This window comes from Pseudopipra pipra, chromosome 4, assembly GCF_036250125.1.
Source record: "Pseudopipra pipra isolate bDixPip1 chromosome 4, bDixPip1.hap1, whole genome shotgun sequence".
Classification (NCBI taxonomy): domain Eukaryota; kingdom Metazoa; phylum Chordata; class Aves; order Passeriformes; family Pipridae; genus Pseudopipra; species Pseudopipra pipra.
Window position 1 is genome coordinate 76,081,949 of NC_087552.1, and position 15,353 is coordinate 76,097,301.

The 15,353-nt window shown below is 63.6% G+C and overlaps 1 protein-coding gene across 9 annotated transcripts in view; it reads right to left on the minus strand.

Moving 5' to 3' along the window:
- Positions 1-15,353, minus strand: part of DCTN1 (dynactin subunit 1) — a 59,898-nt gene that overhangs the window by 1,429 nt on the left and 43,116 nt on the right. For 7 of the 9 annotated variants that reach the window (XM_064653660.1, XM_064653661.1, XM_064653659.1 and 4 more), the window contains 20 exons: positions 15,082-15,286; positions 14,711-14,789; positions 14,409-14,568; positions 13,298-13,402; positions 12,917-13,108; positions 12,192-12,308; positions 11,743-11,895; positions 10,756-10,916; positions 10,181-10,349; positions 9,708-9,776; positions 9,188-9,250; positions 8,379-8,528; positions 7,254-7,415; positions 5,408-5,539; positions 5,152-5,280; positions 4,057-4,199; positions 3,606-3,772; positions 2,796-2,810; positions 2,234-2,367; positions 1,454-1,643 (listed from right to left, as the gene is read on the minus strand). In XM_064653660.1, the coding sequence (XP_064509730.1) occupies positions 1,454-1,643; positions 2,234-2,367; positions 2,796-2,810; positions 3,606-3,772; positions 4,057-4,199; positions 5,152-5,280; positions 5,408-5,539; positions 7,254-7,415; positions 8,379-8,528; positions 9,188-9,250; positions 9,708-9,776; positions 10,181-10,349; positions 10,756-10,916; positions 11,743-11,895; positions 12,192-12,308; positions 12,917-13,108; positions 13,298-13,402; positions 14,409-14,568; positions 14,711-14,789; positions 15,082-15,286 (2,695 nt within the window). The remainder of the gene's footprint in view (positions 1-1,453; positions 1,644-2,233; positions 2,368-2,795; positions 2,811-3,605; positions 3,773-4,056; positions 4,200-5,151; positions 5,281-5,407; positions 5,540-7,253; positions 7,416-8,378; positions 8,529-9,187; positions 9,251-9,707; positions 9,777-10,180; positions 10,350-10,755; positions 10,917-11,742; positions 11,896-12,191; positions 12,309-12,916; positions 13,109-13,297; positions 13,403-14,408; positions 14,569-14,710; positions 14,790-15,081; positions 15,287-15,353) is intronic. The other 2 variants (XM_064653662.1, XM_064653657.1) reach the window with 1 other exon arrangement.

Sequence of the window (15,353 nt, forward strand, 5' to 3'; positions counted from 1 at the left end):
TGTGGGGCAGGGACATGGCACAGGGATGGTGGGGGGTGTGTGGGACAGGGACATGGCACCAGGGATGGTGTGGGATGGGATGGGACATGGCACCAGGGATGGTGTGGGATGGGATGGGATGGGATGGGCCACGGCATAGGGGATGGTGTGGGATGGGACAGGGACATGGCACAGGGATGGTGTGGGGTGTGTGGGACAGGGACATGGTGCAGGGACAGTGTGGGATGGGATGGGACATGGCACAGGGATGGTGTGGGGTGTGTGGGACAGGGACATGGCACCAGGGACGGTGTGGGATGGGATGGGACACGGCACAGGGACGGTGTGGGAGGGGATGGGACACGGCACCAGGGATGGTGTGGGGTGTGTGGGACAGGGACATGGTGCAGGGATGGTGGGGGGTGTGTGGGACAGGGACATAGTGCAGGGACAGTGTGGGAGGGGATGGGACATGGCACCAGGGATGGTGTGGGATGGGATGGGACATGGCACCAGGGATGGTGTGGGATGGGATGGGACATGGCACCAGGGATGGTGTGGGATGGGATGGGACACACACACAGCACCAGGGATGGCACAGGATATGTGGGACACGGACACGGCAAGGCAGGCATGACTCCCTCAGGGGGTACAGGGGGGCTTGGGGGAATTTGAACTCCTCAAATTGGTACAGAGGGGGGTTTGGGGTGGGTACTGGGGGCTTGAGGGGGGTCTCACCTCCTCAGGTTGGTCCCAGGGGGGCTTCAGGGAGGTTTTGACCTCAGATTGGTACTAGGGGTTTTTGGGGGTTGGAATTGCTGGGTTTTGACCTCCTTGGGTTGGTACTGGGGGGGTTTGACCTCTTCAGGTTGTTACCGGGGGGTTTCAGGGGGTTTGGGGTGTTTGACCTGCTCAGGTTGGTGCAGGGGGGATTTGGGGGGTTTGACCCCCTCAGGTTGGTGCTGGGGGGATTTGGGGTTTGACCTGCCCAGGTTGGTGCTGGGGGGTTTGACCTGCTCAGGTTGGTGCTGGGGGGGTTTGGGGGGTTTGACCTGCTCAGGTTGGTGCTGGGGGGGTTTGGGGGGTTTGACCTGCTCAGGTTGGTGCTGGGGGGGTTTGACCTGCTCAGGTTGGTGCTGGGGGGGTTTGACCTGCCCAGGTTGGTGCTGGGGGGATTTGGGGGGTTTGACCTGCCCAGGTTGGTGCTGGGGGGATTTGGGGGGTTTGACCTGCCCAGGTTGGTGCTGGGGGGATTTGGGGGGTTTGACCTGCCCAGGTTGGTGCTGGGGGGGTTTGGGGTGTTTGACCTGCCCAGGTTGGTGCTGGGGGGGTTTGACCTGCCCAGGTTGGTGCTGGGGGGATTTGGGGTGTTTGACCTGCCCAGGTTGGTGCAGTGATGCCCCCAGCCCGTGGCCGAGCCCCCCGTGCCGCAGCCCCCCCGTCATTGCCTCGGGAGTGCCTGTGTAGGACGTACTGGACTTGTTGTGCCTCATGTCCAGCACCTTGGCGTTGGCGCTGAGCTGGTACAGGGTCTCCAGGAGCTGGGTGGTCTTGCGGAACAGGGTCTGCGTGGGCAGCCCCTCCCCGGGGCGCTCCCGGGGCAGGGCCACCCGCGGCACCTGCAGCGGGGCCAGGCTGGCCAGCTCCATCTTCATCTGGGCACCCTGGGGCAGGGACACGGGGGGATGCCAGGGAAAGGTTTGTGAGGAGCAGCCGGGGGGAAAAACGGGATAAAAACGGAAAACGGGGGGATAAAACTCCACCAGAGCCAGCAGAGCGTGGACCTCCCAGGGGTGGGAGCAGGGATGCCCCTGGACACCCAGGGATGCCCCTGGACACCCAGGGAAGGCCTGGGACACCCAGGGATGCCTGTGGACACCCAGGGAAGCCCTGTGACACCCAGGGATGCCCGTGGACACCCAGGGATGCCTGTGGACACCCAGGGATGCCCCTGGACACCCAGGGAAGCCCTGGGACACCCAGGGATGCCCCAGGACACCCAGGGAAGGCCTGGGACAACCAGGGATGCCCCTGGACACCCAGGGAAGCTCTGGGACACCCAGGGATGCCCCTGGACACCCAGGGAAGCTCTGGGACACCCAGGGATGCCCCTGGACACCCAGGGAAGCCCTGGGACACCCAGGGATGCCCACAGACACCCAGGAAAGCCCTGGGACACCCAGGCTCATCCCACCCGGACCACATCCCACGATACCCCTGGACACCCCCCACCCCTCTGAGCCCGGCCCCCCACCTTGAGCATGTTGTTCTCGTTCTTGAGGTGCTTGAGGGAGAGCTGCAGGGCGTCGATCTGCTGCAGCAGCAGCGGGGAGTCCTTCACCTGCACGGGGCCGGAGCCACCTCCCGGCACCTGCCCGGCCCCCACACCTGGAGGGGAGGGAGGGACAGGCACCAGTGTCACCAGTGTCACCCGGGGTGGTGGCACCGGGCACAGGGACACAGCGGCTGCCAGCTGTGCCCAGGCACCGACAGAACCATTCCCAACACGTGGCACTTCCCTGGAGGGGTCCCCAGCACCCCTCACCCCCCCTCAGCATTCCCAGTGCCCCTTCCCGAGGGTGGGGGCTGTGCCAGGTGCTCCAGGGACCCAGCTCTCCAGGTGGGAGTCACCCACTCTGCCCCCACCACAGTCCCACGCCCATCCCTCCCTTCCCAGTCCCCCGGGAGGCACCAGCCAGCAGCTCCCAGGGTTGGCAGCATTTGGGGAGGACCTGGATCCTTCCCCTGCTCCCAAACCCAGGGATTTGGGCACCCGGGGACACCTTTCTCCCCTCATGCACTGGGTGTGTCTGTACCTCGCTGCTGTTCCTCTGCAGCACAGGGAGAGACAAGAAAAAGCAGGATTAAAGCCCTGGATTGGGTGGGAAAGAAGCTGGGGCTGGAGCAGCTCCCATTCCCCATGACCCTGTCCAGGGCTCATCCCATTCCCACCTCTGGGAGCAACATCCCAGCAGCTGGGAGTGACCCCAGCAGGACCTGGGGGATGGCACAGAGCTCCTGGGCTGCTCCTGCTCCTCTGGGAGTGAGAACGTGCCAGCAGGGTCCCGGGAGCCAGGGCTGGGGATGTGGGGACATGGGAGAGGCTGCGGAGGGACAGGGGCTGCTGCATCCAGAGGATGCTGCATTCCAGAGCTCCTGCATCCAGAGGATGCTGCACCCTGCATGCAGAGGATGCTCACCCAGGTGTCCCCCATCCCAGATCAGGGCCAAAGGCTCAGGCTGCAGACCCAGCAGATCCCTGCCACACTGGGGCCACAGGCCAGGCTGCTCCACGGCCACCTGGTCATTCCTGAAGGACACCCCAGCTCTGTTCCAGAGGTCACACACTGTCCTGCAGCCAGAGCCCCCCAGACACCAAACACCTGCTCCTGCTCCGGGGGGGTTTTGCAGACACTTTGAGCAGCAGAGCTCCAGCCCCCATCCCTGCCCAGGAGAGCCCCAGCAGGCACGGATCCCATGGGACCATCCTGCCAAAGGGACACCCCGGGTGGCTCCAGGGAGGTGCCCCTGCCCTGCCTGCCCAGGGCAGCTGTGGGAGCAGCTGTGGGAGCACCCTTCCCACCCGAGGCCTCCCCGTTCCCGCCCTGGTCACTCCGGTCACTCACCGCCGGCGATGCCGGACACGATGGAGGCGACGCCCGAGGCGGGGCCCCCCCGGAGCCCCTCGATCGTCCGCTTGGACTGGTTGTTCAGCCGCTGCTTCAGCTCCACCTTCTCCGACTCCAGCTGGTCGATGTCGGCCTGCAGAGCGTCCATGGTCTCCTCAAACTCCCTGGGAAGGGCACACAGAGGGACGGCTGAGCCAGGGACGCTGCAGCCCCGGACCCCCTGTCCTGTCCCTCCCTTGTCCCCAGGCCCTCTCCAGCTCTCCTGGAGCCCCTTCAGGCCCTGCCAGGGGCTCTCAGCTCTCCCTGGAGCCTTCTCTTCTCCAGGGGAACCCCCCCAGCTCTCCCAGCCTGGCTCCAGAGCAGAGGGGCTCCAGCCCTGGCAGCAGCTCCGGGGCCTCCTCTGGACTCTCTCCAGCAGCTCCACATCCCCAGCCCATCCCACACTCACTTCTCCTTCTTTTTGAGCAGTGTCTGGGTCTCATCCAGCTTCGTCTGGATCTTTTCCACACGATCATCTGCGTCCTTGGATGCGCTGTCCAGCTTCTTCTCCAGGAGGCTGAGCCGCACGTTGGCCTCGCTGAGCTCCTCGCCCTGGAGCAGCAGGGAGGGAATCAGGGAGCTCCGGGAGCTGGGGGAGCCCCAAAACCACCAGAACCCACGGCTGGAACCCAGGAACAGATCCCAGTCCGACCCTGAGCATCCCAACACATCATGGGGAGAGGCCAGGGCAGGATCTGGAAGGTAGCACCTCCCTGCCCACAGGAAGAACATCCCCAGGAGATCTGGCTGGGATTGGGGATCATCAGCTCCACAGGTAACAAGCCACCCTGAGCAGGGAGGTGACTCCCACAGCAGCCAGGGAGGCAGGGATGGATGAGGAACAGGCAGGGATGGGTGAGGAACAGGCAGGGATCAGTGAGGGACAGGCAGGGATCAGTGAGGGACAGGCAGGGATTGGGGAGGGACAGCTGGAAAGGCAGGGATGGGTGAGGAACAGGCAGGGATGGGTGAGGAACAGGCAGGGATGGGTGAGGGACAGGCAGGGATCAGTGAGGGACAGGCAGGGATCAGTGAGGGACAGGCAGGGATCAGTGAGGAACAGCTGGGAAGGCAGGGATGGGTGAGGAATAGGCAGGGATTGGTGAGGGACAGGCAGGGATGGGTGAGGAACAGGCAGGAATGGGTGAGGAACAGGCAGGGATGGGTGAGGAATAGGCAGGGATTGGTGAGGGACAGGCAGGGATGGGTGAGGAACAGGCAGGGATGGGTGAGGAACAGGCAGGGATGGGTGAGGAACAGGCAGGGATGGGTGAGGAACAGGCAGGGATGGGTGAGGAACAGGCAGGGATCAGTGAGGGACAGGCAGGGATCAGTGAGGGACAGGCAGGGATTAGTGACAAATAGCCAGGAAGGCAGGGATGAGTAAGGAACAGGCAGGGATGGGTGAGGAACAGGCAGGGATCGGTGAGGGACAGGCAGGGATGGGTGAGGAACAGGCAGGGATGAGTAAGGAAGAGGCAGGGACCAGTAAGGAACACCCTACCTTGATCTTGAGGGACTTCTTGAGCTCCTTGATGACGGTCTCCCTGTCCTCCAGCTTCAGCCCCAGCCCCTCGGCGTCGGTGATCTCGGCCCGGAGCGCGGCCGCCCGGAGCTCTGCCGGGGGCGTGGGCTGGGACAGGGGACAGGGCGGGTTGGGATGGCAGGGAGGGGATCCCAGACACTGCCCTGCCCAGCTCCCTGCCCACCTCCCTCTGGCAGGGCAGGGCCCGGGGCTGGGGCCGGGGCACCGGACCCACCTTGCTCTGCGGGCGGTCGGCGTCGTACTCGCCCTCCTGCATGGCCGTGGCCATCTTGTTCATGGTGGCCATGAGGATGCTGCAGGACTGCCTCAGGCACTCGTAGGGACTGATCCCTGGCGAGCCATAGATCTGGGAAGGGCGGGAAGGACGTGGCTGGACCCCTGGGCCACGCTCACAGCCCCCAGGACAACCCCCTTCCCACACCCCACAGCCGGGGTTTCCCTCTCAGGGAATGTCCCTCTGATATTTAAGAATATCCCTCTGATGTTTAAGAATGTCCCTCTGATGTCCAGGAATGTCCCTCTGATATTTAGGAATTACCATTAAAATCCACACCCATCACACACCTTCCCTTCCATCAACAAAACCAACCAAACCAAAGCAAACCAAAAAAATTCCCCCCACAAAAATCAAAATAATCATCAAAATCATCCGAACACCGAACCAAAGTGGGGCAATTTATACAAAATCCTTGTCCCTTCACCACAATTACAACAAAATCAGCACAAAACCCAGAGACTCCACATCTGTTGTGTCCAGGGAAGGGGCTGGGGAAGGGGCTGGAGCACCAGGAATGGCTGAGGGAGCTGGGGGGGCTCAAAGAAGGCTCGGGGGGACCTTCTCACTTCCTACAAGAATCCCCCATAATCATTCCCCTCTATGGGATGTGGGAATATGGAAGAGATATTCCACGTGGTGCTGGCCCTGGCAGTGCTGGGGAATGGTTGGACTCGATGGGCTCAGAGGGATTTTCCAACCTAAACCATTCCAGGATGCCCCCATCCCAGCTCAGCTCCCACTGCCCCATCCCAGCTCAGCTCAGCTCACAGATCCCAGCTCAGCTCCCACTGCCCCATCCCAGCTCAGCTCCCACTGCCCCGATCCCAGCCCAGCTCACAGATCCCAGCTCAGCTCACAGATCCCAGCTCAGCCCAGCTCACAGATCCCAGCTCAGCTCCCACTGCCCCATCCCAGCCCAGCTCAGCTCACAGATCCCAGCTCAGCTCACAGATCCCAGCTCAGCTCACAGATCCCAGCTCAGCTCCCACTGCCCCATCCCAGCTCAGCTCCCACTGCCCCATCCCAGCTCAGCTCACAGATCCCAGCTCAGCTCACAGATCCCAGCTCAGCTCACAGATCCCAGCTCAGCTCACAGATCCCAGCTCAGCTCACAGATCCCAGCTCAGCTCACACTGCCCCATCCCAGCTCAGCTCACACTGCCCTGATCCCAGCTCAGCTCCCACTGCCCCATCCCAGCCCAGCTCAGCTCACAGATCCCAGCTCAGCTCACAGATCCCAGCCCAGCTCACAGATCCCAGCTCAGCTCCCACTGCCCCATCCCAGCTCAGTTCACAGATCCCAGCTCAGTTCACAGATCCCAGCTCAGCTCACAGATCCCAGCTCAGCTCACAGATCCCAGCTCAGCTCACACTGCCCCATCCCAGCTCAGCTCACAGATCCCAGCTCAGCTCACACTGCCCCATCCCAGCTCAGCTCACAGATCCCAGCTCAGCTCACACTGCCCCATCCCAGCTCAGCTCACAGATCCCAGCTCAGCTCACAGATCCCAGCCCAGCTCCCACTGCCCCATCCCAGCTCAGCTCACACTGCTCCCCTGAGCTGCTGCTCAGCCTCCACAGGACATTGCTGCTGCCCAGTCCCTCGCCCAGCTCCAGGCTGTGGCTGTGCTGTCCCTGCCCTGCTCACAGGCTGGAATTGCACCCCATCCCCGGAGCACACGGACAGACAGCACAGGGCAGGGCCGCCCACCCCCCCGGCCTTTCCCAGCGGCATTCCCGGCTGTTCCCGGCGGGCTGAGCCCCGGAGCCGCCCCGGCCCCACCTGCTCGCTGACTTTGAAGGCCAGCTCCTCCAGGCGGGGGGCCGGCAGCCCCTCGGTCTCGGCCAGGGGCGCGATGAGCTGGGCCCCGGCCGCGGCCACCTCCTGCAGCACGGCCACCACCCAGGTGAGGTGCTTGCGGCACTCCAGCAGCGTGTCCGACACCTGCGGGGGACACGGGATGGCAGGGAAGGGCACGGCAACAGGGAACGGGATGGCAGGGAAGGGCACGGCAACAGGGAACGGGATGGCAGGGAATGGCACAGCTCCAGGAAATGGGATGGCAGGGAAGGGCACGGCAACAGGGAACGGGATGGCAGGGAATGGCACAGCTCCAGGGAACAGGATGGCAGGGAATGGAATGGCTCCAGGGAACGGGATGGCAGGGAAGGACACGGCTCTGGGAACACCCCCACCCCCAGGCTGGGATCCTGCCCAGCTCAGGGAATGTCACTGGGAGGGGGGAAACACTGGAATAGGGGAGAATAACTGAGGGATGGAGAGAGGCAGGTGTGAGCCCAGACCCCCAGCCCAGCTGGGAACACAAACCCCACAGACACCGTGTCCGTCTGTGTCCAGGGCAGGAGCTGGGAAGGGGCTGGAGCAGCAGGAGGGGCTGAGGGAGCTGGGGGGGCTCAGCCTGGAGAAAAGGAGGCTCAGGGGGGACCTTCTGGCTCTGCAACCCCCTGACAGGAGGGGGGAGCTGGGGGGGGTCAGGCTCTGCTCCCAGGGAACAAGGGACAGGAGGAGAGGGAACGGCCTCCAGCTGTGCCAGGGGAGGCTCAGGTTGGATATTGGGAAAATTCCTCCTGGAAAGGGCTGTCCAGCCCTGACACAGCTGCCCAGGGCAGGGGGGAATCCCCATCCCCGGGGGGATTTAACACCCTGTGGATGTGGCACCTGGGGACACGGTCAGGGGTGGCCTGGGCAGTGCTGGGGAATGGCTGGACTCAATGGACTAAGCGGGATTTTCCAACCTAAACCATTCCCTGATTCCGTGATCCCAGCTCAGCTCACACCACTTCCCTCTGCCCTGAGCTGCTGCTCAGCTTCCACAGGGCGTTTGCTGCTGCCCAGTCCCTCCCACAGCTCCCAGCCTGGGGTGAGGGGGGTCCCTGCCCTGCTCACCTGTGTTCCAAAGCCCAGGGCCGCGGGAATTCCCGGCGCATCCGTGCCCGGCATCCGGCGACGGATCTTCTTGCAGAACTGGCGGATGTCGCTGCAGGACGTCTCCAGGTCCTTGAGCAGGATGGCCAGGTCTGCTGCCTCCTGCCCGGCCTGGGGACACAGGGCACCTCAGAGGGACACGGGGACACACGGGGACAGAGGGACACGGGGACAGAGGGACACGGGGACACACAGGGATCTCAGAGGGACACAGGGACACACAGGGATCTCAGGGGGTCATGGCGACACATGGGGATCTCAGAGGGACACGAGGACAGAGGGACACGGGGACACACAGGGATCTCAGAGGGACACAGGGACAGAGGGACACGGGGACACAGAGGTACCTCAGAGGGACATGGGGACAGAGGGACACAGGGACACATGGGCACTTCAGAGGGACACAGGGACACACGGGGACCTCAGAAGGACATTGGGATAGAGAGGGACCTCAGAGGGACACGGAGGGACCTTAGAGGGGAAAGGGGAGAGGAGGAACTTCAGTCAGAGGGACACAGGAACAGAGGGGCACGGGGACACAGAGGGACCTCAGAGGGGCACAGGGACACAGAGGGACCTCAGAGGGGCACAGGGACACAGAGGGACCTCAGAGGGGCACAGGGACACAGAGGGACCTCAGAGGGACACAGGGATGCAGAGGGACCTCAGAGGGACACAGGGATGCAGAGGGACCTCAGGGACAGCAGGGAGCTGGCACACACACACACACACAGCCATCCCAGCAGGTCCTACCTGGAGGAAGGTCCTACCTGGAGGAAGGCCCGGAGCCGACACACCTCCACCCCCATGCAGTCCAAGGCACTCTGGGTGAACTGTGGGCACGAGCACAGGTCAGGGAGGGCCCTGGGGCACTCTGGGGCACTCTGGGGCACTCTGGGGCACACTGGGGCAAACTGGGGCCCCGGGAATTCCAGGATGGCCCCTCCCACCACCCTGGGATTTTCAGGCCCAGGGAAATGGGCTGAGGCAGTCAGGCTATTTCTGGCCTGTTTTGGTTTCACTCTGTGGGGAGCAGAACAGTGATCATTCCTTCAGGAGCTCTGGGATACACCCTGCCCCCCAGACACGAGGGTCTCCATGCTCCCCTCCCTCTTCTCATCTACCCTGTCCCCATGTCCCCCCTCCTGACCCCAGAGCCCTTGTGCCACCACTGGGGAAGAGCTACTGCCCTGGGAAAGGGGCAGCAGGGGCACCTCAGCTCCCAGAGGGATCCTGGGGGGCACAAAGGCAGAGACCAGGGATCAGGGAAGGGTCGGGGTCCCCTCTCACCTTGATGTGGTCAGCCAGCTGCAGGGTGCAGTCCTCAGCCTGGTCAGCCAGGTGGATGCTGTACAGGTGCTGTAGGAATGGCAGGATTGTTCCCACACGTGCAGGAGAACCACCCAACAAGAGAACCCTCAACAAACCCCAAACCTCGAGGGTTTAGCCCAATTTTTAACTGGAAGTGACAATTTGTGCAGCGACCCCACCAGAGGCCCCCCGAAAGAGCAGGTGGTTCTTGATTCCACAGGTCAGCCAACCTGGCCTGCAGGTGGGGTACAGGAATGTGGGATGGGACACGGTGCAGGGACACGGCCCCAGGGGACACAGCCCCAGTCCTGGGTGTCCTGGGTGAGGACACCCCAAGGAAAGGGCTGCCAAGGAGCCGAACCCCAGCTGATCCATGTGCCCTGTGAGTGATGGATCCCAGGCAGGACACCCAACAGGGGAGGTGGCACCTGTCCCCGTGTCCCCCAGCCCACCTGGTAGTACTTGATGGCTTTGGTGAGTGGCTCCACGTTGACGGTCTCGTCCAGCTGGTCCTTGTGGAGCAGCTCGATCAGGAAGTCCAGGGAGCGCTCGTGGACGCTCATCTCGGGGTACAGGGTCCCCACCTTCTTGTACACCTCCACACTGCACTTGTTGAGGGCCCTGGGGCACAGGGACAGTCAGAAAGGGGCTGGGATGCACCCCTGGGCAGGACAGGGGACGTGGGAGCCCCGAGGTGCTGCTGGCCGTGGGACAGAGGCACGGCCGAGCCCCGGCGGGTGCTGAGAGCTGGGCCCTTCCCGGGTCACCCCAGGGGACACAGGGGGGGCACAGAGAAGTGACCCCTCCCAAGGCAGTAAGGGGGTCCTGCTGCTTGTTTCTATTCTGGCTTGCTCCCAAAATCCCTTCCCATGTCACCTCTTGGGGGGACACAAGGAGGGTCACTGAGAGGTGACCCCTCCCAAGGCAATAAGGGGGATCCCAACTCTCTTTTCCAGCCCGGCCCCCCAGGGCCCTGTGACCCGGCTCCCAGAGGCCGTGGGGGTGGGACTGGGGTGCAGGTACTCACTGCTCGTATTTGTGGAGCGTGGCCTGCAGCAGGCTCAGGGAGTACACGAGCCCGGCGGCGAAGCTGAGCTGCTCCCCCGCGGCCCCGCGCAGCCCCGCGCGCTCCGCGCAGCTCTCGCTCAGCTCGAACCTCTCCTGGGCCTGTTTGCTGATCAGCTCAGCCTGGGGGCACACAGGGACAGCCCTCAGGGCACCCCGAGCTCCCCTGCTCCGGGTGCTCAGCCACGGAGCAGCCACACACCCTCCACAGCCCCAAAAGTGACGGCTCCTGGAAAGAGTGACCCCCCAGCACCACCACCCCCACGGGCAGGGCCTGCCTCCTCCCCCTCCCTTCCCCCAGACCACTTTAGAATCATGGAATCATGGAATTATTTGGGTTGGATAAAGGTCCTTAAGACCATCAAGCCCAACTGCTCCCCCAGCACCGCCAAGGCCACCGCTGACCATGTCCCCAAGTCCAAGACCATGACCAACATCCACAGGGCTGTGAATTCCCCCCAGGGATGGGGACTCCCCCCTGCCCTCAGCAGCCTCTTCCAATGCTTTACAATCCTCTCCAGGAAGGAATTTTCCCAATATCCAGCCTAAGCCCCACCAGGGGGGGAACTGCAGTCTCCCATGAACTTCTGGAAGTTCTCCACCAGGAAACACTGCAAATCCCGGCTCCAGGCGGGACAGAGCCCGGGTGCTCCCTCCCAGCCTGGACAGAGAGCCCGGGTGCTCCCCCCAGCCTGGACAGAGAGCCCGGGTGCTCCCCCCAGCCTGGACAGAGAGCCCGGGTGCTCCCCCCAGCCTGGACAGAGAGCCTGGGTGTTCCCCCCAGCCTGGACAGAGAGCCCAGGTGCTCCTCCCAGCCTGGACAGAGAGCCTGGGTGTTCCCCCCAGCCTGGACAGAGAGCCCAGGTGCTCCTCCCAGCCTGGACAGAGAGCCTGGGTGTTCCCCCCAGCCTGGACAGAGAGCCCGGGTGCTCCCCCCAGCCTGCCCCACCTTGCAGATGAGGCGGGGGATGAGCAGCAGCACCAGGACGCAGTCGTGGTCGCCGCCGTGGCGCAGGAAGCTGTCGGGCATGAAGGAGGTGAGGAGGGACACGTGGCGGTTCGCCTGCTGCACTTCCATCTGCCGCAGCTCCATCTCGATGGCCTGTGGGACACAGAGTCACCGACTGCCCTGCACCCCGGCACAGCCCAGCCTGGCTCCTCAGCAGTGCCAATCCTGCTCCTCCAGGACATGGCAAAGCCTCACTCCCTGCCTGGGATCTCACAGTCCCACCCCTGCCACGGGCAGGGACACCTCCCACTGTCCCAGGCTGCTCCAAGCCCTGTCCAGCCTTGGACACTGCCAGGGACCCAGGGGCAGCCCCGGCTCTGGGAACACCCTGGTGCCAGCGCCTCAGGAGCGTGTCCCAGGGCACTGCTGTCCCCCCCAGCTCTCCCCACCTTGGCGTGGGCTTTCGTCTCCGCAAACTTGATCTTGAAGTCGAACATCTCGGGGGGCGGCTGCTGCTGCCTCTCCGCAGACGCTTCCTGCTGGCTCATGAGCTCCCGGTTCACGTCCTGGGCACAGGGAGGGGTGCTGGGACACAGAGACAGGGGACCCCACACCCCCAGCAAGCCCCCCCAAACCTCCCAGTGCCCCCTCCTGGGGGGCTCCTTCTGCAACACCCAGTGACGGGTGGGTGGGAGGCAGAGGCACCGAGTGCATTCCAGGTACTGTCCTACAGCCAAGGAATGCCCAGGCTCATTCCCTGCCTCCTTTCCCTGCCAGGAGACCTGAAGCCAGGGCTGGGACAACCATCACCAGGAAGAATTTCTTCCCAGTATCCCATCTAAATCTCCACTTTTCCAGCAGGAAGACATTCCATGTCCCTCCAGGCCCTTGTCCAAAGTCCCTCTCCAGCTCTCTCGGAGCCCCTGGCACTGGAAGGGGCTCCAAGGTCTCCCTGGAGAGAGAGGACAGGCTGGACACCCCCCGCTCTCCCAGCTTATCCCCACAGGAGAATGCACTGGGGGCTTTCCCAGAGAAGCTCCATGAGGAACCACTCCCAGGCACCAGGGGTGTCCTGCCGTGCCCAGATCCCACGGGAGCAGGAGGCAGCGCCTGTCCCGCCCCAGGGACACCTTCCCTGGGGAGCTCCTGCCGGGAGGGCTCCGAGGGGCAGCACCTGGAGGTGAGCCGTGAGCTCCCGGTACTTCTTGATGGTCTGCTGGTAGTCGGCCACGGTCTCCTGCGCCGCCTCCACGCGCTTCTCGGCCTCGCGCACGCGGCCCGTGGCCATGTCCAGCTGCTCCCGCAGCTCCAGCTCCGTCTCCCGCGCGTTCTCCTGCAGCTCGTCGTTCATCTCGTTCATGGCCTCCTGCGGGGAGGGGCGGGGGCACACGGTCACACCCCGGGGTCCCCGAGCTGTGGGGAGCTTCCCTGGATCCCACAGCCCCCAGCCCTCCCAGCATTCCAGCCCTCCCAGCATTCCAGCCCTCCCAGCATTCCGGCCCTCCCAGCATTCCGGCCCCCCGGAGCAGCCCCAATCCCGGGGAATCCTCCTCACCAGGTCCCCGACGGTCTCACGCAGCTCCCGGACCTTCTCCTCCAGGTCCAGGTTTCTCTCCGTCAGAGTCTCCACCATCTCCTCGGCACCCAGAGCTGCATCCACCTGCAATCCAATCCAATCCAATCCAATCCAATCCAATCCAATCCAATCCAATCCAATCCAATCCAATCCAATCCAATCCAATCCAATCCAATCCAATCCACATCCATTCCCTTGCAATCCAATCCAAATCCACATCCCAATCCATCCACCTGCAATCCAATCCACATCCACATCCACACCCACACCCACATCCACATCCACATCCACATCCATTCCCTTGCAATCCAATCCAAATCCACATCCCAATCCATCCACATCCCAATCCATCCACCTGCAATCCAATCCACACCCACACCCACACCCCAACCCGCCCCCTGCCCTGACACACATGCTGATCCATCCCTCTGCAACCCAACCCAAATCCACCTCCCAATCCATCCCCCTGCCAGGACACACATCCCACTCCATCCTGGAGCTCAGCACCACAGCCAGCAGCTCCCAAATCCTGTCACAGCCGTGGGATCCCTCTGCCAGGCTGTGGGATCCCTCTGCCAGGCCGTGGCACGTGGCTGAGGAACTCCTCGCCCCATCCTGGGCTGAGGGTGGGGCAGACAGTGCTCAGCTCCCTCCTGGGAGCAGGGAAAAGCATCCCTCAGGAGAGCAGACCCATCCAGACCAGCTGGCAGCTCCAGGAGGAAGACCCCACGTGGGAAGAGCTTTGGCTTTGGCTCCTGGAGCTGTTCCTGGCTCCTGGGCTGTGGCTCAGGGCACGAGGCTGGAATTCCAGCTCAGCTGACAGTGACCACAGGGAGCAGCCCTGGGAACACGGAGCATCATCCATGCCCAGTGCTCAGGAGTCACCCCATGGCCAGGCAGAGCCCTGCACTGCCCCACTGCTGGAATATGGCTTGGAATTAGGGAATATGGGACCAGGGGGGTATCACCACGGCATCCCTTCGTGCAGCTCTCCAGGAGCTGCCCCAGCAGCTCCTCAACACCCCAAATGGCCCCAAAGGGCCCCAAATGCCCCCGAACCTCCCTTCCCACCTCCTCCCCAAGGACTCACCTGCTCCTTCAGCTCATCCACCGTCTTCTCCGCCTGCTTCACCTCCTCCTGCAGCTTCTCCCGCTGCTGCCGCAGCGACTCCAGCTCCGTGTTCTTCTTCTCCATCTGCTTCTGCAGCTTCACGTGCTCCTGCTTCTCCGAGGCCGACAGGTCCCTCATCCTGGGGCAGCCACAGCTCCGTCAGGGCCCAGGCAGGGACGAGGCCCTGTTCCCTCCCCAGACACTGCCCAGCAGCAGGAATTCCACAGCTGCTCCGGGGAGGGCCTGGGAAGGAGCTTTGGGAAGCAGAGCTGGGCTCCCACCTGACCAGGGCCTCCTTGAGCCGGGCGTTCTGCTCCTCCAGCTGTTTGACCTGGTAGCTGGATGCTGCTCCATCAGAGCCTGCAGAGCAAGGGCAGAACCGTGGGATCACAGCATCCCAGGCTGCTTTGGGTGGGAAGGGACCTTAATTCCCACCCAGTGCCACCCCCCAGGTTGCTCCAACCTGGCCTTGGATGCTTACAGGGATAGGGCAGCCACAGCTGCTCTGGAAAAATGCATTCCAGGGCCTCCCCACCCTCCCAGGGAGGAATTCCTTCCCAATATCCCACCTAACCCTGCCCTTGGCAGTGGGCAGCCATTCCCCCCGTCCTGTCCCTCCAGGCCCTTCTCCGAAGCCCCCCTCCCGTCCCACCTTTCTCCTCGATCTCGTGCTTGAGGATCTCCAGGTCCATGGTGAGGTATTCCACCTTCTCCTTGAGGGAGTCCACCTCCTGCTGCAGGGACTCGGCGCGCTCCTCGGCCATCTCCTTGTCCAGCGTGGCCATCTCGATGGCGTCGGCCGTGTCCGCCATCTCCTCCATGTACCGCTCCTTGGCCTCCAGGGCATCCTTGGCCTCCTGCGGGGCACAGCGGGTCAGGGCACCCCGGGGCAGCCTGGGCACACCCCACAGCGGGCCTCAGGCC